Source organism: Rattus norvegicus, chromosome 17 (genome assembly GCF_036323735.1).
Source record: "Rattus norvegicus strain BN/NHsdMcwi chromosome 17, GRCr8, whole genome shotgun sequence".
Taxonomy (NCBI): Eukaryota; Metazoa; Chordata; class Mammalia; order Rodentia; family Muridae; genus Rattus; species Rattus norvegicus.
In genome coordinates this window covers 90,890,949-90,912,548 of record NC_086035.1, presented here as the reverse complement: position 1 = coordinate 90,912,548, position 21,600 = coordinate 90,890,949, and the positions used below count along the sequence as shown (strand labels likewise).

The 21,600-nt window shown below is 41.9% G+C and overlaps 1 protein-coding gene across 2 annotated transcripts; it reads left to right on the top strand.

Moving 5' to 3' along the window:
- The first annotated feature begins 8,982 nt into the window (after window positions 1–8,982).
- LOC120099682 (uncharacterized) lies at window positions 8,983–18,882 on the top strand. Of its 2 annotated transcripts, XM_063276825.1 has the most exons (3): window positions 13,270–15,008; window positions 15,342–15,512; window positions 18,384–18,882. In XM_063276825.1, the coding sequence occupies exons 1-2, from the start codon at window positions 13,297–13,299 to the stop codon at window positions 15,376–15,378; spliced, it is 1,749 nt and encodes a 582-aa protein (XP_063132895.1). In that variant the 5' UTR covers window positions 13,270–13,296; the 3' UTR covers window positions 15,379–15,512; window positions 18,384–18,882. The 2 variants fall into 2 exon arrangements, with proteins under 2 accessions (XP_063132894.1, XP_063132895.1); XM_063276824.1 differs by lacking the exon at window positions 18,384–18,882 and adding an exon at window positions 8,983–9,162 and having other exon boundaries at window positions 12,168–17,805.
- Window positions 18,883–21,600: the final 2,718 nt, after the last annotated feature.

The following is a 21,600-nucleotide window of genomic DNA, read 5'->3' as shown; positions in this document are numbered from 1 at the left end:
TAATTAAAATAGCCTTGGAGACTGGTGGGGACTGCATGATGCTCCTTCCCTCCGCCCTATATTAGATATAGATGGCTTTCTAGCCCCCATTGTGTCCAACCTATAGTTGACAGCTATTACAGATCTAAAAAATGATAATTTAATATTTAAGGTCAGAGCTCCCCAATAGGCTCATGAATATATTTGGCCTAAATTATGTACCCTCTATGAAGTAGGCCTGGTTCCAGAACCTCAAAAGTTAAGATTTCACCAAGCTGAGCCTAAACCGAAGTGAAAAGGACTTTTCATCATCCTGTTGAACACAGTCACCACCTGGGTGCACTACAACCATTCCGGACCTGCTCCTCCACTGAAGAAGACTACCTGGCTCTAGCTGTAGGAAAATAAAGGTTCAAACGCACACCAACCCCGTCAAGTCAAGTTGACTCAGTCTCAGTCCTGAGTCTATTGTCCCTGCTAACTATATGTCTGTATGGACTGTGTGTCTTAATTTCCCCTGTTATGAAGGTCCTCTAGCTGGACCCTTGCTAAGTGAATATAGTCCAGTTAATGATCTTAAGACACACTAGGTGTAGCTGCAAATAGGGAGGCAAAATACAAGCTGGAGGACTGTAAGCTTCAAGATGGAAGCTGTGCTAAAAGACAATGGGGGAATGAAAGAGTTATAGTTGGAGTCGATCTAAGGCCAGTGGGAAAGTTTCCCCTCAAACCTCCATGCACACAGACCCCTCCCTTCCAAGGAGTAGTTAGTTTCCTGAGCATCTATAAGCCAGACTGTCAGACAAACCCACCTGTAACTCCACAGACCTCCTTGACTCCCAACTGTTCCCGCTGGAAAGTCCACAATGGTCCACTGATCACGAGTCAGCTTGAATGTCACTTCACCCCATCATTAGTACCCTGCCTAGTTACCAATGTTTGAATTCTGTCCAATAGTTTTCAAGGTATATAACTCCCTATCAGAGACTGCTCAGGGTCATCTCCTTTGAACTGGGAAGACCCAGGCATGCCAGATTAAATTAAATTACTCTTGCTACTGCATAGATCACTGTTTCCATGAGTCTCACTGTAGGGACCCTGAAGAGCTTCATTTCGGACCTCACAAGATGAGGTGCAAGTATGACCAGGGAACACTACAACACATTACAATGAAGACAATGAAATTCAATATGATAAAAGTGGACAGTCAAAACTTTTAATACTCTTAAAAATGTGAAGCCCAACAAAATAGTCTCTACATGGACACTCAACATGCACACATCCACACAAATAAGTGCATACATATCTATTGTGGCTATTCCTAGTTGTCAACTTGACTATATCCGGAATGAACTACAATTCAGAATTGAAAGGTTCACCTTTGATACTGATCTTAAGGCTAGGAGATAGAAGTATTTGACGTGTATCTTGGCATGGAGATCTTGGGGCATAGTGCCTATGAATTCCAGGAGACTAAGGCTAGGCGATCTCAGAGTTCAAGGTCATCTGGGACAAAGCAAGTTCCAGACACCTTCTGCTGGAGACCTATATAAGGACTTTGGAATAAGGAAGGCTCTCTCTTCTTAGCCTGCCTGTCTTGTGGGACTAAGACACTGCTATATCCTTGGACAACATTTACAGCTGATGCTGATCATGGTTGGGGAGTTGGACTACAGACTGTATGTCATCAACAAGTTCCCTTACTATACAGAGACTACCTATAAATTCTGTGAGTCTAGAGAACTCTGACCAATACATAAGTTGGTACCTGGAATGGTTCTAGAGGAGCAGATGTGTAAATACGAGACTTTTAGGAATGTGGAGTTGGTTTAATAATTCACCAGCTCCTTCAACTACTGAAACCTCCACTCATACTCTGTCTTCTGGGGGTCAGAAAATATTGAAGATCTGTGGTTGATACTGTCTTTCAAACTTAAAGAAGCCAATGCCTTTGATTATCTTCATGACTTTGGTGATTAGGTATACAAAATTTTCTACAAGTTGGGGGAAAAATCAGAAAATGATTTTGCTGGCTTGATGCTCTTAGTACCTCTGGACAAATGGATGAAGGAAATGAATGAGCTGCATGATAAAATTAAATGGCTCCAGATGCAAGTAAACAGTGTAAAATTTACTAAGTGTGTCCTTGGAGAGAAGTTTTCTCTAGCAGTCATAGATCTTGAGTTGCAGAACATCAAACTTCAGCCCTCTTTAGTTTGGCTGAATTAGAGTGAAAATTCAAGCTTCAGCAGTTACAGTAAAGACATTAACTGACAAAGAATGGGATCCTTGAAATGGGGTGTGTGGAAGGACCCTGTTGAAGATGAGAATTTTGAATCTTCAGATTCTCACGGTTTGACCACACCAGTGGAAGTGGTAACCTCACCCTTGAAATAAAGCCTTTTTCACATGAGGAATTTAGTCCTACAGAGTGTGATAAACCAGCAGTGACTTTCACTGAAGAAAATGTCAGACAGACTTTCTGCCTCTACCTTTCTGCAGGGACAGACTGCTAGCTAGTCTGCTTCCTGGAAGATACTATATCTTGAGGCTTAACAGAGGATCCACTGTACTCTGAACATTAGGCGTAATATCCTGAAGTGTATCAGAAGAACTACTGCACTCAGAACATTTGATACCGCATGCTGAGGCATCCCAGGAAATCTGCTACAATCAGGGCATCTGACAACACAATTTGAGACATCCCAGGAGATGTAATGCACACAGGACACCACAGTTGAGGGCATTCCAAGAGGTCCTCTTTATACAGGGCAACTGGGTAATTGACACCACAATCTGGAGGCCTCCCAGGGTCTCTGTGACAGGCAGGGCAGTTGCCAAAATCAATAAAAGGCCTCCCTGTCCTGTGGCTGCCCTCAAGGAAAGAGAAACCACAGTCCATTGTCACCCCCCTCCATCTGTGTCCCCAGAACAGCTTCACAGAGGACACATTTTGAATGTTCCTCTGAAGATGTCACAGTCTGAAGGCCTCCCAGGAGATCTACTGCAGGCTGGGCAACATATCAGCAGCTTCTCTGCCCCTTTGAATATCCTCCAGTTGGAAGGCCCTCACAGGAGGTCTGCTACAGACGGGACCACAGTCCTGACAGGAGCCCTGTTGGAAACCAGGGACCAAGGAGTCAGACTCCAGAGTCACCTTTGTTTCAGCACCTCATGGTATCTTCTCAAAAACTGACCATATGACGGGTCATAAAACACACCTCAACATATACAGGAAGATAGAAATAGTCCCATGCAAACTATCATATTCCCACAGACTAAGGCTGATCTTCAATAACAACAATAATGAAAGAACACCCACATATACATGGAAGTTGAACAATGTTCTACACACATATACCTTAGTCAAGGAAGGAATAAAGACAGAAATTAGAACACTCCTTAGAGATTAATGAAAATGAAGGTACAACATTCCCAAACTGATGGGACAATATTGAAGCTGTGTGAAGTGGAAAACTCATAGCTGTGACTGCCTGAAAAAAGCAAAAAACAGGAGAGAGCACAAATCAGCCGCTTGACAGCACACCTAAAATCTCCAGATCAAAACAAGGCAACTGCAACCAAGAGCAGTAGAAGGTAGGAAATAATCATTCTCAGGGCTGAAATCAACCAAGTAGAAACAAAAAGGTCTATACAAGGAACCAACAAAACCAAGAGCTGGTTCTCTGAGAAAATCAATAAGATAGATAAACTCTTAGACAGACGAACCAGAGGGCACAGAGAGTGTGTCCAAATAAACAAAATCAGAAATAAAAGAGGAGACATAACAACAGAATCTGAGGAAATGAAAAAAATCATCAGGTCCTATTAAGAAAGGCCAAATTTAACAAAACTTAAAAATCTGGAGGAAATGGACAGTTTTCTAGACAAATACCAAGTACCAAAGATAAACAAGGAACAGATAAACCATCGAAATTACCTCATAACTCCTAAAGAATTAGAACCAGTTATTAAAAGTCTGCGAATCAAAAAGAGCCCACCACAAGATGGGTTTAATGCAGAATTCTATCAGACCTTAATAGAAGACCTCATACCAATGCTCTCCAAACCATTCTACAAATTAGAAATGGAGAAAGCACTACCAAATGCCTTCTATGAAGTCACAATTACTTATACTGAAACCACAGAAAAACCCAACATTAAAGAGAACTACAGACCAAATTCCCTTTTGAATATCAATGCAAAAATACTTAATAAAATTCTCGCAACAGGATCAAAGAATACATAAAAATGAACAACCATCATGATCAAGTAAACTTCACCCCAGGAAGAGTGGGATGGTTCAATATATGGAAGTCCATTAACAGATTTCACTTTATAAAAAAACCTCAAAGATAAAAACCACATGATCATTTCATTAGATGCTGAGAAAGCAATGGACAAAATTCAACACCCCTTCATAATAAAAGTCCTGGAATGATCAGGAATTCAGTGTCGGCACCTAAACGTAGTAAAAGCAATATACAGCAAACAGTTGCCAACATCAAACTACATGGAGAGAAACATGAAACAGTCCCAATAAAATCAGGGAGTAGACAAAGCTGCCCAATTTCTTGCTGCTTATTGAATATAGTTCTTGAAGTCTTAGCCAGAGTAATCAGACAACAAACGAAGGTCAAAGAGATACAAAGTGGAAAGGAAGAAGTCAAAATATCACTATTCGCAGATGATAAGATAGTATACCTAAGTGACCACAGAAGTTGAACCAGAGAACTACTAAGCCTGAGAAACAGCAAAGTGGCTCGATATAAAATTAACTCAAACAAATCAGTAGCCATCTTCTATTCAAAGGACAAACAGGCTGAGAAAGAAATTAGGGAAATGATACCCTTCATATTAGTCCCAAATAATATATAATGCCATGGTGTGACTTTAACCAACAGATTGGGAAAATATCTTTAACAATCCTACATCTGATAGAGGGCTAATATCCAAAATATACAAAGAACTCAAGAAGTTAGACTCCAGTGAGTCAGATAACCCTATGAAAAAAACGGGGTACAGAGTTAAACAAAGAATTCTCAGCTGAGGAATATCGAATGTCGGAGAAACACCTAAAGAAATGTTGAGCATACATCTGGAGTCATCCAGGGAATGCAAATTGAAACAACTCTGAGATTCCATCTCAAGTCAGAATGACTAAGATAAAAACTCAGGTGACAGAAGATGGTGGCGAGGATGTGGGGAAAGAGGAACACCCCTCCTTTGTTGGGTGGATTGCAAATGGGTACAAACTCTCTGGAAATCAGTCTGGAGGTTCGTCAGAAAATTGAAAATTGGACTATCTGAGGATCTTGCTATACCTCTCCTGGCCATATACCCAAAAGATGTTCCATCATAAAACAAAACCCCCAGGAAAACAACAATTCCAACCAACCAGAGCTCCTAGGGATGAATCCACTACCCAAAGAGTACACATGGACCGACCCATGGCTCCAGCTTCATGTAGCAGAGCATGGCCTTGTTGAGTACCAATGGGAGGAGAAACCCTTTGTCCTGCCAAGTCTGGACCTCTCACTGTAGTGGAATTTCAGGGCAGGGAGGCAGGAAAGGGAGATGTTTGGGGAGGAAAAAAATTATGAAAGAAGGGGGAGGGTGAATGGGATGGGGGTTATGGATATGAAACCAGGAAAGTGAATAACATTTGAGATGTAAATACATTTAAAAAAAATAGAAAAGAATAGAAAAAGAGAAATACCCAATAAAAATTAAAATGAATAATAAAAATAAATAAAATAGGAGCAAATTTAGAAAAAAAGAAGTTATATACAATCAGCCTTAAGGGAACTAGGTCAGTGTATATGGGTGTTTGCTGGGCAAACATAAACCTGAGTTTAAATCTCCATAAAAATCACACCTGACTACATATATGCCTCTAAACCAAGCCTTGAGAGCAGCAGACAAAATATTGGTGCTGGCATGCCAACCTAGCTTCAAGCTCAGACACCATCTCAAAGGACTAAGCAGGACAATGATAGAGCAGGACACCTGAACTCCTCCTCTGGACTGTGCATGCGAACAAATGCTCACAACCAGGTGTACACACACACACACACACACACACACACACACAAACACACACACACACACACGCATAAAATATTCTTTGAAGAGTATTGAAGACAATGTTAACATAACTAAGGTAAAGAGAGGAGCCAATAAAACACCCGGTGTAGTCTCAGAGTGTCTCCTCAACACATCACATTGCAAAGACATCATGTCTGGATTCAGCCTCCTTTACCAAACTCACTCCAGAGAGCTGCTGCAATCCTCCAGCCACATGAGGATGCAACAAAAGGCACAGCCCACAAGTTAATGTCCTGGCTGACTGGCCTGTGGCATTTTGTTGTAACCCATGAGTCTCATGCAACAACCCCAAAGCCACACTGTCAGGCTCTCTCACTGAAGCTCAGGCTTGCTGGCAGCTCCTGCTGAGACTAGTTTTCTGTTCTTTGATATTTCATGAGTGATACTCTAATTCATGCTCGTCTATAGCACACACAGAGGCTGCATGCAAAACTCCTACGTTAGGTTGACCTCCTGAGCTGTTCAATAAGTTGCAAAATAGTGTTATGACTGAACATCTCACAATCCTCTGAGTTTCCCTCAGATGATGATGTGAGTTTGGTAAGCTCAAACATATGATTTCCTTGTTCTTTTACCAATAAAATGAATTATAGTTATATCAGATGTCTTTATAATATGTACCCCAAACCAAAAGTATACAGAAGAGACAAATACCCACGTTTTACATAAATAACAATGCAGATGCTTCTGAAAAGCCTGACTTTTAAGTAAGGACACCTTTACTATTGGTGACATTTTTTTTCAATTTTTGTGTTTATTAACTTGAGTATTTCTTATTTACATTTCGAGTGTTATTCCCTTTCCCAGTTTCTAGGCCAACAATCCCCTAACCCCTCTTCCTCCTCCCCTTCTTTATGGTTGTTCCCCTCCCCATCCTCCCCCCTTTGCCGCCTCCCCCCAACAATCACGTTCACTGTGGGTTCAGTCTTAGCAGGATATTGGTGAATTTTGAAAATGTTTTGAAAAGAAATATTTGAATATAACAAAAGATTCTTAATTTTTGTTTTCTACTATATTCCAAAATCACCATATTACTTTAACTTTTATACTCTATCTTATTAAATATGATTGAATAAATTTTTTCCTACTTTGTCCTTTTCATTGGAAGTTTTCTTTGAAGACCTACAAAAATATAATATACTTTCTGATGAATATTAAATTTGTAAAATAAAACAGAAAAATGTTTATTTCTCCTATTCATAAAATTTACCAGCTATTAGAAATAAAATAATTTTCTACAAAAGAAATATGCGGTAGACAAGAAGGGGAACATTAATATACAATGAATACCATGACTGCAATCATAAAAAGATTGAAATTAAGACTGGAACACAGCTCAGGTTGACAGAAGGCACTGCTTGTGCACAGGAGTTGAGTTCAGTGGCCAGAAGCCATGCTGTGTGTCTCACAACCAACTCTAACTCCAGATCTACAAACACGTAAAACCTGTGGCTTCCACCACCAACTCTAGTCATGTCTGCATACAACTACAAGCACAGACATGTACATGTTATTTAAAATAATGATGATAATATTAACATTTTTAAAAATAATATATTTTGTTCAAATATTAAAGGCATTAAGACAAGGGAAAATGTCCTTCCTCATTTGTTTGATAGAAGCAAATACACTAACATCTCCATTGTCATTTCCAGTAAGAACTTGGAATGAGGTAGACACAAACTGTACCAGGATTTTAAATCCAGAAGTGTTCAAAACACAATACAGAGCTAAGATCACAAAAGGGGTCAAGGGAGCTCCACTGGCCCAAACCTGCTCAGGGAAGACATGAGCAGTTGCTTTAGCCTGGAAATGTTCACTAAATCTTCATTTATGTCTTCACAGTTTTGGTTGGTGTTTGGTTGAGAACTTTTGCTCTATTTATCAAATCTTGGCGAAGAAAATCTTGTTTTGTTTAACAAACCATGTGTGCCTCTGCCTTCGGGGTTGAGGATTCTAAGATGACTATTGATCAGTTATTTTCTCTATCATTTAGAAACTATCAATCCTAGCTTTCTGTCTGGTGAGAAACTGGATGAAGACTCTATGGGAAAAACATGGGAAAGTCTCACCCCTAGGGATGGTAGTCACACTGCAGTTTGGTCAAAGTATGCCAGGGTCAGTGAGAAGTTAACATTTTGTTCTTATGTGAGTCCAAGAAAATGATCTACTTTTCTCAAGTGCAGATAGGATAGCTTCCACAAACCAACAGTTGTTACAGAATGTTAGGGTCTAAGTGAAAAATGAACCATGTTATCCATTGACTAATATATGAATGTTTCTGTGTGCCCTTTAGCTTGTGTCATATTAATGCAAGCTGGAGTAATTTGAGAAAAAACTGAATTGAGTTTAGGTAAGGTCATGGAACCTTTTAATTGATTGATGACATTGGGTATAAGGTCATGGCTCCACATAAGTACGTAACTGTATAATATTACAAACAATAAAGCAAACTAATACACTGTCCATAAACCAGTGTTGGATATCAGTTGTGAATCGCTTATTATAATTCATATGATACCACTCATTATTTTTAAAGTAGAAAGAGGCTTTATTGGGGTTTGGATATCTACTATCAAGAGAGGATCCTGTGCTTGAACATTGGTCTCTGGCATGTGACCCTGTTTTCTGAGGTTGTAGAAAATCTGAAAAACATAACCTAGCAGAAAGAAGTAGGTCATAGGAGATATAGGGACTGCTAACTGGGTGTAACCATCTTCCTCAAGTCTCTACTGCCTCACTGACCTTAATTCTTTCCTGTCTGGAGGACAGAAAATAAAGAAAAGAAGTGGACTGTGCCCAACCCTCATTGGTCCATTTCAGCTCTGACCTCAAAAGGAACCATTGTGAGGTCATTTACTTCCTTAGTTACTGAAAACACATCCTGTCTGTACAGGGCATTAGCTGTTGGTTGGTGGCTGGGTTAGTTGGTTGGTTTGGTTGGTTTGGTTGGCTGGTTGATTGGATGGTTGGTTGGTTGGTTGGTTGGTTGGTTGGTTGGTTGGTTGGACAGCAATTGCATTTATTCAGTTAGCCACTGAACTTGGATATTCATGAATTGTTGAATCTGAATCAGTGAGTTTTCCTCTATATTCCTATGTCTCACTTTAGACTTGTTTGTTTTCTGTATTTAAACTAAGTCTCTGTTCCTGTATATTTTTGTTTGAATATTGAATAGGAGAATTTTTCTTTGTTGATTTGATTTATCACCCGATTTTGCATTGTCATATTTTACATGCATTTATTCCATGAACTAATTTTGAACAATAGTTTATGATAACAAAACAGCACGAACAATCTCCTAATGGCATTTCCAGACATGTACATAAAGAACTTTGACCATATTCCCATGATCACACTTTCCCTGGCTAGTCCCTTTCAGGTTCCTCAGTTTTTCCCTTTTAGTTTGTTCCCTTTCTTTCCAAGTACTGGCCCAATTGTTCAAGTTCTCCTATTCAGAGGACTGGTAGGCTACATTGGGTGGTCTATTAAGAAAAGGCACCAACAGGTCTCTGTGATTTAGCAGGAAGCCTCCCCCTAGCGGGTTAACTTGGGATCTTCCTTGCAGTGCAAACTCATGACCCTATGCAAGCTACAAGGCAATGCTTAGATCCTAATTTTTTGACGATAACTATGAAAGTAGGTAGATGAATAGAATTCAAGGACAGAATAGATATAAGTCTAAGAAGATCCAGTTTTATACTGCCAAGAAGAACTTTCCAAAGTGAGACATATGATACTATGACCCTTCATTTACCTGGGTCATTCTGTTGGCAGCTGTCATTCCATTGAATTGCTATCTTCTATCTTCAGGAGAACAAATGTGACTCTGAAGCTAGTGTGGTACCAGGCACAGGAGGTCGGGCCAATAATGAACTTGAAGCAAAGGAACAAGCATGGGCCTTTGAGTCTTGCTGGCAAAACAGCTTAAAGTACACGTCCAGGAAAAAAAGTGCCTAGTGCTGGAATGGTCTGCCCAGCATTCCACTGGACTCACTCAAACAACATTTAGAGAAAGAGAGGGAATTTTATATTGACAATGTGTCTCTCCAAATTTCCAAACCTAGACTTGAATAAAACTACTTCCACCATTCCTATAGTTTTTATCTGCTAGTGGAATGGGAGTGCAGAACAGAACCTTCATAGTCAAGCAACAAAGAGCCTTTCAGGATCCTTTTTGCTTTCCATGACATTGCTGAGGAAGGAGGGTTGTATTCCCTGGGACATTCAAAAATCTAACATCTGATTAGAGACCTAACAAGTAGGACTTTGAAGCCCATGGCTGGACCATACCTGTACCTCTGTTTCATTGTTTGAAGGTTTAGCTTGTTAGCATTGCTAGGAAACGCTTTGTGTGCAATGTGTACACATGTGGTGTTTCTATATGACTATGAACATTTCAAGAGGGAATGTCCTTCCTTGACCTCTGCTAAACTGCAGTCCATTTCCTTTGGCATCTGTCATGGAGTTGGTTCTTAGTGAGTCCTGTCAGATTCCTTTAATGTGTAAAACTGATGAGTTGTGGTGAGAGGGGATAGCAGCATACATTCAAACACATGCAAATGGCTCACAAAAGCCCTTGCACCTCTGTCATTAATGTCATAATCTCATGTGTAAGCCAATTGGGTCTAAAGTTACTTTCTAGAGCTTTGGGAACATAGATCAAGCAAAAATACATAGAAGCCACTTCTTTCTTTCATTTCGCATGTTTGTTTTTGTTCCATGAGACAGACGCTCCTGGACCACAGCCTGGAATCATCATTTCCGAGTAGCCAAAGATTACTTGAAGTGATGATCTTCCTCCTCCACTTTAACAAATTTTATAATTAACATGGGCTCATCTTTATGAGACTATCCTGACTTTAACTTTGTCCTATGTCTGTCAGAGGACCCTGAGGAACTCTCATCACTCTGGGTCCAGGTAGCTTACCCAAGTCTAGATTTTTCTTATCGGACTGTTTTGTGCCAATTCCTACTTCAACTTTCAACCCCAATTCAACAGCAGTTAGATGTGGATACACAGGAAACTGCTACAGGGCACAACATGTCACCTTCACCAAAGATACACTGATCTCATACTTTTTCTTGACCCTCTGGGAATACATACACAGGGCCAGTTAGAATTAGAAAGCAGCCTTGGTACATAATTAATTTGTTGGGTACTTGTCCTTGCCTTGCTAACATCCTGATTCACAAGTAATCAACTTCTGTTGTTTTGAAGGTCAAACAGAAGGCATTTTGTTTGAGAGCAGAAGGACCCAGAGTTCCAGAACAAGGCACCATCTACTACATCAGTTGTTTATAGGTTCCTGGCTTAGGGGTGTTTACTTGATCATTTGGAACATATCAGCTCACTGTTTCTAGATCTTGAGCTTTGGTCAGAAGTCTCAAGCCTGAGGGCAGGCAATATGGGATTAATGGTGTCATATTCCTCTCAGCCCCCAAAACGGTAGTCTCATGCCCAGGGGTGCAATGAGCAATAGCATTTTGTCACAACAATCAAGGTAGTCAGGACTTACAATCCTTTAGCAACCACTTGTCGGAGTTCAAAAAGTAAATAGAATACATTGAATATGGACATGAATTATTACAAACTTATGAAGTCTGGGGTCCATGTGAAAAGCAAGACAATGTCCATCAACTTGCCATTGAATATCAGAATCCATTAAAAACTGGAGTGCCAAAGCTCTGGCGTCCATTGTCATTCTCAGGATTCCTTGTTTGATTATTAATGACAAAAGTGTCCTTGTTAAAGATGGAGTGTTAAGTGTTTGAACATTGTTCCCATTAGGTGGTGCAACTTGGGTTTAATTATGTTCCTTGGGCAGGGGTACAAGTAGGAAGAAATGGGTCACTGGGTAACACTGGGGACAGACTCTTGAGTCAAACCTGCCCTCTAGTGCTCTAATGACCAAGACTAGCCTTCCTGTCCAAGGAGACAGAAGCAGAGGAGAAGGAATGGACCGTGCCTAGCCACAGTGTTGGCTGCTCTTTGCTCTAACCTCCCAAGGAACCCTGTGACAATGGATAGACACCTGTCTACTTACAGCTCTGATTGAGGCTGCATTCTGTCCTTACAGGTACAGAAGCTGTTGCTTGGCTGGAAAGAAATTAGAGTTTGAGGACACAGAAATTATACTTGGACATTCAGGAGCTGTTGGACCCTGACATAGTGAGTTTCTCCAACTTTGGAGACTTCAACTTGCTCTTTTTGACTTTGGTTTCTGTATTTGCTGGCTTGCGTTATGCATTTACATTTCCATGTTTTTTATTATCTTCTATTTCACTTTTTATTAAATTATGTTTGCTATGTTAGAGTATTCTATTTTTTCACTTCATATGTATGACAGATTTGCATCCTCATATGCCTTGAGTACCATATCCCAGGTGCATTCTGTGGAGGTCAGAAGAGGGAGTCAGGTTTTCTGGGTCTGGAGTTACAGGGGTTGTGAGTCTCTCACACCATCCCTAAGATTGATACAATAACATATTCACATAGCATAACTCAGTTGTGTAAGAAAATAAAATCTCTCTATACCTGTCTATAGTTCCACTTCCCCGAAATCTGATTCCTTTGCTAACCTGACAGCTCATACTAATAAAATTATATAGAAAGACTTGTATCACTATTTTAAGTGGTGTATACCACCTGTGAGTGTGCTGTATAGGTGTGATTAGAGTCGAGAGGTGTAGTAACCCCTGGAGCTGGAGTTAGGGTAGCTGTGGGCACCTGTGTTCTGAGAACCACCTACAGGTCCTCTGCCTGAGTAGCCAAATTTGGGAACTCCAGACGCAGATCGCCATCCTGCACAGTATAGGTTTTCGGGGATCTGTTCTCTTTACACCTTCTCTTGAAGCTGATATTCTAGATGCCTCTACTCAAAGAGAATGCTGAGATCAGGAGAGAGGATGGTGAGCTTTTCCAATTTAGTGGCTTTTAGTGTCTAGGATTCTCTCAGTTTGGAGTTGGTCCCTGACAACCGCCTCTATGTCATATTTTGCATCTGCTCATTTGCAGTAGGTCCTTGTCCTTCCCTTCCCAATATGTAAAGTACATGTCTAGATTGTCTGATGTTTTTCTGAGCTTTTTTTCTCATCTCTTTAATGTAGGAATTTGAGCGTATCAACATGTTCTGGAGCCTGATTTTAAATGTCTGTTTTATTTCTCATTGCAAGTTTGCTTCTAGCCATATAAAGGAGGGCCTGATCATGGAGCAGGACCCAGAGAGCCGAGAGTCTATCGAGAACTTTACCACTGACTATAAGATCATAAGAACCCTGGGAAGGGGACGATTTTCAGTCGTAAAAATGGCCTACCACGTCCCAACCCTCACCTGTGTAGCTATAAAAGTTCTCAAGAACACCGAGAAGTGCTCCTCAGTGATGAGCAGGGAAGTTGACATTCTAAAGTCCCTGGGCCATCCTCATATCATCAAGGTGGTCGAAGTGGTCCAGACAAGAGAGGCCACCCACCTGGTCATGGAGCATGCCTCTCAGGGAGACCTACTGGACCGAATCCGGGAATGTGGATATTTAAAGTCGTGGGAGGCCCGAAGAATGTTTAGACAGATATTAGAGGCAGTACAATTCTGCCATGACAATAATATTGTCCACCGAGACATAAAGGCCAACAACATTTTGATAGACGGAAGGTCGAATGCCAAGCTCTGTGATTTTGGCCTAGCTGCTAAAACACTTCCTGGGCAGAAGCTGATTGATTTCTGTGGCACGCTGCCATACTGTGCGCCAGAATTCTTTGAAGCTGAGGAATATGAGGGCCGCCCATTTGACGTATGGAGTGTAGGTGTCCTCCTCTTCTTCATGGTGACTGGGCACTTGCCTTTCCTAGGCAAGTCATTTGCAGAGGTGAGGAGACAAATCAGTTCAGCCAATTTCAGCATTCCGCCTCACGTTGCCAACGATATTTTCAATGTTATAGTGGAAATGCTGATGATAAATCCCAGCAGGAGGCCCAGCATCCAGCAAATTATGATGCGCCCCATGATCAAAGACAGCCAGGACTACTCACCACCGACATCCATACAGACGTTCACAGGAACACCAAGCCCTAGCACCATCAAAGCCACGAGAGTCATGAGGCATACACCTGAGAAAAGCACTGAGTCTCTGATAGACCAAAATATCAACGAGGTGCTGGCAACATACTTGATTCAACAGCACAAGCCACTCAGGAAAGTCTGCACACACCACCAAGTGGAGCCAGGTCTAGAAGATCTTCACTCCTTCCCTCGTTTTCTTAAGAGAAAGGGACCTCTTCTCTCCTCCTTCACCTTGTCCTCACATTCATCCAATATTCCGGAGAAGGAGGATAGGAAGAATTCCAGGAAGGTTGTCAGAAGGCATGCTGTAGGCTACCAGCAAACAAGGACCAACACCGTCCAGCTCGATCTCCTGGACTGTCCTATAGCTGAAGAATTCAGGGATAACAGGCTGCAAATCAGGAAGACATTCTCAGACTCCAAGACTGTGTTGTCTTGTAGTCTAACTGAACATATCCAGTCACCTCGACTTCAATACACCTATTCCACTACAGCAGACCGGAATGTGTCCTCCTTCATACCGCCACATGATTTCTGTGCATCACTGCAGACACCTAAGGGGATAAGCCTTGCAGGCTGCTCTGGAGATACCTGGCAGAGAGAGACACTCGTGGACAAAAACACCTTCATCAAGGAAGAGGCCATGGTTCATGAAGATACCGTCACTAGTGGCCAGCCACAAGTTCCTTGCCCAGCTTCCCGTCGGGGATGGCGTCAGCACTGGAAGGGGTTTAAAAAGACAATTAGTAGAAGCCTTCGAAACCTGTGCTGCTGTCTGCCACCACCATCAGAAAATCAAGTCTCCTGCAATAACTTGGCTCTCAGGAAGAGAGGAGAACATTGTGTCACCCACAGAACCAGGTGGGTGCATGTCCTCATTCGTTTCATCCATATTCCCTCCTGTCCTTTGTGACAAATGAGGATGGTCCTTGAGGCACACAGAAACTTGACAAACTGTAACTTCAGAAAGATTAAGTCCATAGAAACCCCTGAAGGGTGATCTGATGCTTTGTGAGTCATAAGGGGAATCAGAGACACTGATTAAAGCAGGACGAGAGGGAGGTGGGGGCATGCCCAAATGGGGCAGAGAGTCCTAAGACAACCAGTGGGGTGCTATGACTCTTTATGGAAAGCACAGGAAGTTCTCTGTTTTTCAGACACCAAGAGCCTCTTTTCTGTCTTTTTCTTTTCAAGTCCTGAAGAACAGCAGCCTCAGCTCCCTGGCTTTTAAGCCAGTGGTGGGGGTTGGCCTGGCTGAAAATTATACAGTCTCAGAGGAGCCAGGCCAGACGTCCAGGTGCCTGTGTGCTTGCAGGCCCCTTCTCCAGAGGAAGAGCTGTCCACACCACAGCAAGGTCTCTCCAGGTAAAGCCTCAGGCAGGAAGGCCTGCCTTTTCACTGTGTCTTGCTCAGAAGGGAGGGATGAAGTAGAACAGTGCCCTAAAAGTGTCAGTGGATCAGTAGCCCTCTGCCCTCTCTTCTAGCAGAGGTAAACATCAGAGACTGTTCTGTGGGACTGTACTGTTCTTTGCTTCCTGTTTCTTGCAGAGAACATGGTCTTCATCATGAAGTAGACTTCTCAGAAAAGTCTCCCTAGTCAGCCCATCAGACCTGAGCTAAAATGGGTTCCCAGGTTGAATATGAGACCTCTATGTCTCCTCTGAAGGGAATTCTCCTGTCAAACTTTGACCAGACCCTCACCCATCCCCACTGCCCTGCAAATGATATCACAGTTTATATTGCTTAAGTCCTCAGACCCAACTCAGGGTAAAGCTTACAAAACCCATACTGTGGAGTGACTCCCAAGGCAGCTGTGCCCTCTCTCTCACCAGTTCTGCCCTGTAATTACTCACCTCTCTATGTTTGCTCCCTCAAGGCCAACTTTCAAATGTCTAACTGGATTCCTACCTGTGTCACAGCCTCCTCGAAGGAGGAGGGACAGGTGTTATGAGCAGAGTCAAAAGAATAACTTAATGATGGAGCAGCAAATTGGTGTGGCCCTAGCTCATGCCAGCTTCCGGCCTCCACTGGAGTATGCATTCCACTGGATAAATCTACCCAGGCTGCTTCCATTAACCTGAGAATTTGCACACTGCTTTTTTATGCCCAGTTAAACAGCCTTGCAATTCCTTTGTGAGAGCTTCTGGGAAGCTTTCCCTGTCCCTCCTACTGTTACATTTGTTAAGATATCATCTCCTGTGTTCTTTTTAACTAGACTGTATCAACATCTTCCACAGCATGAGGTGTACAGAATACCATATGACTGACGTGGAGGGTCCCTCTGACGCAGTGTCTCTCTTAATTTGTTCAAAGGACATCAAGGATCCTGGCATAGTAATCCTGCAGTGATATGTGCTGAGTTTAACAGCATGTCCCTATAGTTCTCCACCATTGTGATCACATACATATTTCTCATGTGCTTTATCCCCTGAGCTACAGGAAATTCTCTTACGACAGACAATCGTTTCCTGTCTAATTTGAGTGGGAAAGCATATCATATTCCACTCTGGAGCAAGAAGAGCACTATATGAACTCGTGTATCTGAACCCACAATGCACAAGTTTGGGAAAGTTCATTAAAGGGGTTCTTTGCTGGCCTCTAGCACTGAACCAGGTTAGCTACTCAGACAAAACCAAGGAAAGCCTCTCACAGACCCTGGCCAGCCTAGGTTTTAAGAGTTGGCCTCACACCCTGATGATTCCTTGTCATCCATACCCTGATATGTAGAAGCCCTGGTGAGTCTATATCTCTGTCAGTGTGTCTGTCTTTACTTTTACATGAACTACTTCCATGCAGGTGGGTCTCAATGGATGTTTCTTATACTGGACTCCTAGAGAGCCATGTACCCCTCAGGATGGTCTTAAGTGGAAAACACAAAATAGAAACATCAAGTATAAAATCCCAATTGATGGAAATAGATTCACAAAATTAAAAACCAACAGATGAAAAACACTAACCACTCCAATAAAAATCCTTAATACATCACTCTTAATTCTAACAGACTCACAGGTGTATGCTAAGGGAACATATTCCATGTACAATAGACAGAAGAAATTGGTTCTTATTTTCTGATATGTTTATGTAAATTAAGCATACTTTCATTTTTTTTCTTCATACATTTGTTTTGTTTTTTTTTCCTATTTTGGAATAGTGTTGCTATGCTGGTTTTAGTGTTCACACAGTCAAACCTAAAATTCAGAGAGAATACCACTAGGGATAGAATCAAAGCCCAGGCTACATTTGTCTTCCTCTTGATCTTGCTGCCTCTGTTCCTCCTTTAGTGTAATGCTATGCTGCGAACATTTCTGTTTTCATCAAGGTCTCTTAAATCCCAACAGGCCACCTTGTAGCTAAAGATTACCTTGAGCACGATCCTCTTCTTCCTGTCTCTAATTCTGCAATGTAGAAGTTTCAGTTCTGATCCACTCTACCCTGTCAAGTAACACAACTTCAAGGCCAGTATAGGCAAGAGGAAGTACCAGGCTGAGTGCAATCCTGTCAGAAAAAGGACATTCTAAATATTTTTACCTGGCAATCTGGTCTCTGCAGCTGGGGAGATGGATGTTGGGTAAAGTGTCACAGTGCAACAAAAGGACTCTGGAAATCAGACAAGGAAGAATCATGGTGTCATCTTAGGCCTTGAGCTTAACAGAGGCAGGTGTGGCAGATTGATGAGCTGAGATTACTGACATATTACTCTGTCTCAATATTGAGGTAAAAAAGCATTTGATGATTATTCCTGGCCTCCAGGTATGAGGACAAACAGACAGACACCAACACACAAACACACACACACACACACACACACACAAAGAGAGAGAGAGAGATAGAGAGAGACAGAGAGACAGAGACAGAGAGAGACAGAAAGAGAAAGGGAGAGAAACGGAGGGAGAGAGAGAGAGAGAGAGAGAGAGAGAGAGAGAGAGAGAGAGAGAGAGAAAGGGAGAGAGAGAGACAGAGAGAGAGAGAGACAGAGAGACAGAGAGAGAAAGGGAGAGAGAGAGAGAGAGAGAGAGAGGGGTAACTCTGAGGTAATGTATGTATCATGCACACATTAACTCTTTATAGATCTATCTAGACTTTTCCAACTATGGACTGTCTAAATTTTATAGTCATGTCTGTCTATTTCTTGGCCAGTGAACATAAACCTATGTCCCGTGGCAAAAAACCTACTCGGGTTTTCTAGTGATGAATATATTTTCTTTCTCTTGTTTAACTCCAGTTTTCTTTATGCAGTCCAGGCAGCCAAGGACTTTTGATCCTGCTGGACAACGGACTGGACACAATGAGTGGCCTGATGAGTGGACCGTTGGACCATTTGGGACTCACCTGGACTAAAATCCATGTATAACAAAAGGGTCTCCAACATCCTGCTCCTTCCACTAGGAGGGCAGGTGAAAGGAAGATGCTCCGAGATATAGATTTCTTGGGGCTTATTTTTTTTTTCTGTGTGTTTTCTTTTGAAGATTGTAAGGTTTGCTTTTTATTCCTTTTATTTGTATATAATTTTGTTCATACATATGTATTTATCTAATATTTTAATGTTTTAATTGAAACAGTGACATCACCTTCCTCTTTTGTACCTCCTCTTCAAACTCTCCCAGCTATCCTATATCAAACTTTTCTCATGCCTTCACTCTTAAGTTGATGGACTTCTTTACGTGATTAAATTTGTTATATATTTTTACTTATCTTGTGTATCCAGAAATAAATATAAATATACCTGCAGAGCCTATATTTGTTGCTTGTGTATATATTTGTTCAGACTGACTACTCTGTATTTGACAACATGGTACTTTGTATTTTTACCTTTTGATATTTTCTCTTCCCCATCTTAAAATTCTTTTTCTGGCTAATGGTTTCTTGCCATTTTTATTTAACCTAAATTATTTATTTCCTTCTTTTGCCTCCTTTCTATACTCTCCCCATATTTGATTCTACTACAGCAAAGACCACTGCCTGTGGGAAGGAATCACTCTTGAAAGAGCCAGAGGTGTGGGTCAATTGAAGACCAGTGGGAAAGTTCCACTGCCGACCTTCAAGCACAATGACCCATCCCATCCAGGGAATAGTCAGTTCCCAGAGAACTGCAAGCCAAACTGTTAAACAAAGCTACCTATGATTTCCAACTCACCTCTCTTCCCCTCTGGAAAAGCAGGAATGGTTCACTGATCACTAGTCAGTAGGAGGTCACTTCGCCCCATCAATAATATCCTGCCTAGTTACCAACTGCTTGAATTCTGCCCCAGTTCTTAGCAAGGTATATAACTCCCTGTCAGAGTCTATTCAGGGTCACCTCCCTTTAAGCGGGAAGGCCTCAATAAGGCAGAATGAACTCCTCTTGCTATTGTATAGATGACTGTCTCCATGAATCTCAATCAAGAGGTCCTGGAATCGGTTCAGTTTGGACCTCACATTGGTGTATTCAACTGGAAACTTGCTTCTTCTGTGGGACCCATGGGAGAGTGGTGAAAGGGAGGAGTGGCAGTTACAGCTAGGTACTGAGGTTGACTTCTCTCTGCTCTCTCTATCTAGCTTCATTGTGTTCTGCTTTTGGCTCCTTTCTTTCTTGCAAGCATCAGGAGGGCTCACAGAGGCTAGGTAACAGGGATTTGACCTGTCCAGAGGCCAGCAATGTCAGAGAACTTTGATCCAGGGTGAGGCCAGCAAAGTCACCAGAACCTGTGTCCATCTCACTTCTGGCAGGAGCAGATAGCCTGAGTTATCCCATCCACGGCAGGGATGGGGTTGGTCTGTGTACTTTGCCCTTGAAAAGGGACACTTGGTTTGTGTGTTTATTGTTCTTTTTTTGCATTCTTGTTTTCATGTTTTGGACTTGAACTGATGAAAATTTTAGACAGGGGACCAATTGTTTTCTCACCTTAATCTTATTCTGAGTAATTTTCAAGAATTTAGGACTAAGGACCACTTAATGAAACTTGGAGTGGCCTGCTTTTGATATTAAATGGCCACCAGGAGAGAGACCTTTTAACTCTCCAAGGTGTCAGCAATAGAGGATAAAATGTTTCAGACATTTCCCCTCCTCCCCAACCCCTACCTTCTAAACACTTCTTCTTCACTAGAAACAACAAAAGCCTACTTCAGCCCAGCAGCCAGCTCCTTCCTTATTGACAGATTCAACCTTACGGCTGGACACATGGCACAGAGGTGAAGAGAACTGAGCGCTCTTCCAGAGCTCCTGAGTTTAATGCCCAGCAGACACTTGTTGAATCCTCTTTTTCTTCAGGATTGGTTCAGAGTTTCATGGCTCACAAGGTCACAAGGATTTAACCCCTTTTTCCCTGCTCTTCTGCTCATTGCTGACACAGTGCCAACTGGCATCCAGCATCCCTGAGAGGCTCCATGTGGGCAAAAGTATCTTTCAACAGAGCTTACAAATGGCTCCTGGCCCCAAAAGGAACCCACCCAGATTAGGGCTTCAATTCAGTAAGGGGTAGGGAGTGTCTCCAGATTTGCCACCAGGCTCTATAAGCATATCTCAATAATAATTTGTCCCAGGCTCACATATGATATTAAATAAGAGCAAAGAGAAAATTCTCATATGATAGCCCTGACTTTCATCAATTAAGTTCGTACCAAATGTTAGAGAAAAGTTAAGTTGCAGGGAGATTGTAGAAGAGTACAGATCACGACAGAAAGAATTAATTAGACCACTTCCAGCCAACACACCACCTGATTTAGGAAAAAAGAAATTCCAAGCTTCAATAAATTTACTTTGACGCTCATGACTACCCCTACAATTCTGACTGATGATTCAGTAATGCCTACATGCTACATTATCAGAGTTTTCCCTGGCTGAAATGTTTTCTAACCACCAGTTTTCCTAAACCTTGCAACTCTCCCACCTGACCCTGACTTGGGACTGTCCACTCCATCAATGTGACGAGGTTGTGGCACAGGTGTTCAGTACCTGACCTGACTTGAGGAACACACCTTTGTCAGAAACAGAACAGACCTGGGTTATGGACAGAAGCAGCTTCATCCATGGGGGTGAGAGGAGGGCAGGGGCAGTGGTGACAATACAAATGGAGGGAATCTGGACTCAGTGTCTTCCTCCAAGCACTTCATTTCAAATGGTCAAACTAAGAACATTAAAACAGGCCCTCATCATGGGAAGAGGACTGGTTGTTAACATCTTCAGGGACAGCCAGATAGGCATTTACAACGGCTCATGTGCATGGAATCCTTTGCCAAAAGATCCAATGGCTAGAGATAACAGCCGGGCTGATAAGGCTGCTTAGGATGCAACCTTAAAGTACAGAGTCATCTCTTGATTGGCCACTGTCCTAGGAAAACTGCCCAGAACAGCTGATATATGTAGAAAAAGAAATTAAATGGGCTCATGACGATCGACTAAAGGTAAGGTAATAGTACCCACCTCTTTAACAAGAACTGTTCCCAGAAAGATCCAGAGTCACGGACATGACAAACT

Coding starts and splice junctions, on each gene's coding strand:
- LOC120099682 (XM_063276824.1), top strand. CDS start 13,216: ATGTTCTGGAGCCTGATTTTAAATGTCTGTTTTATTTCTCATTGCAAG.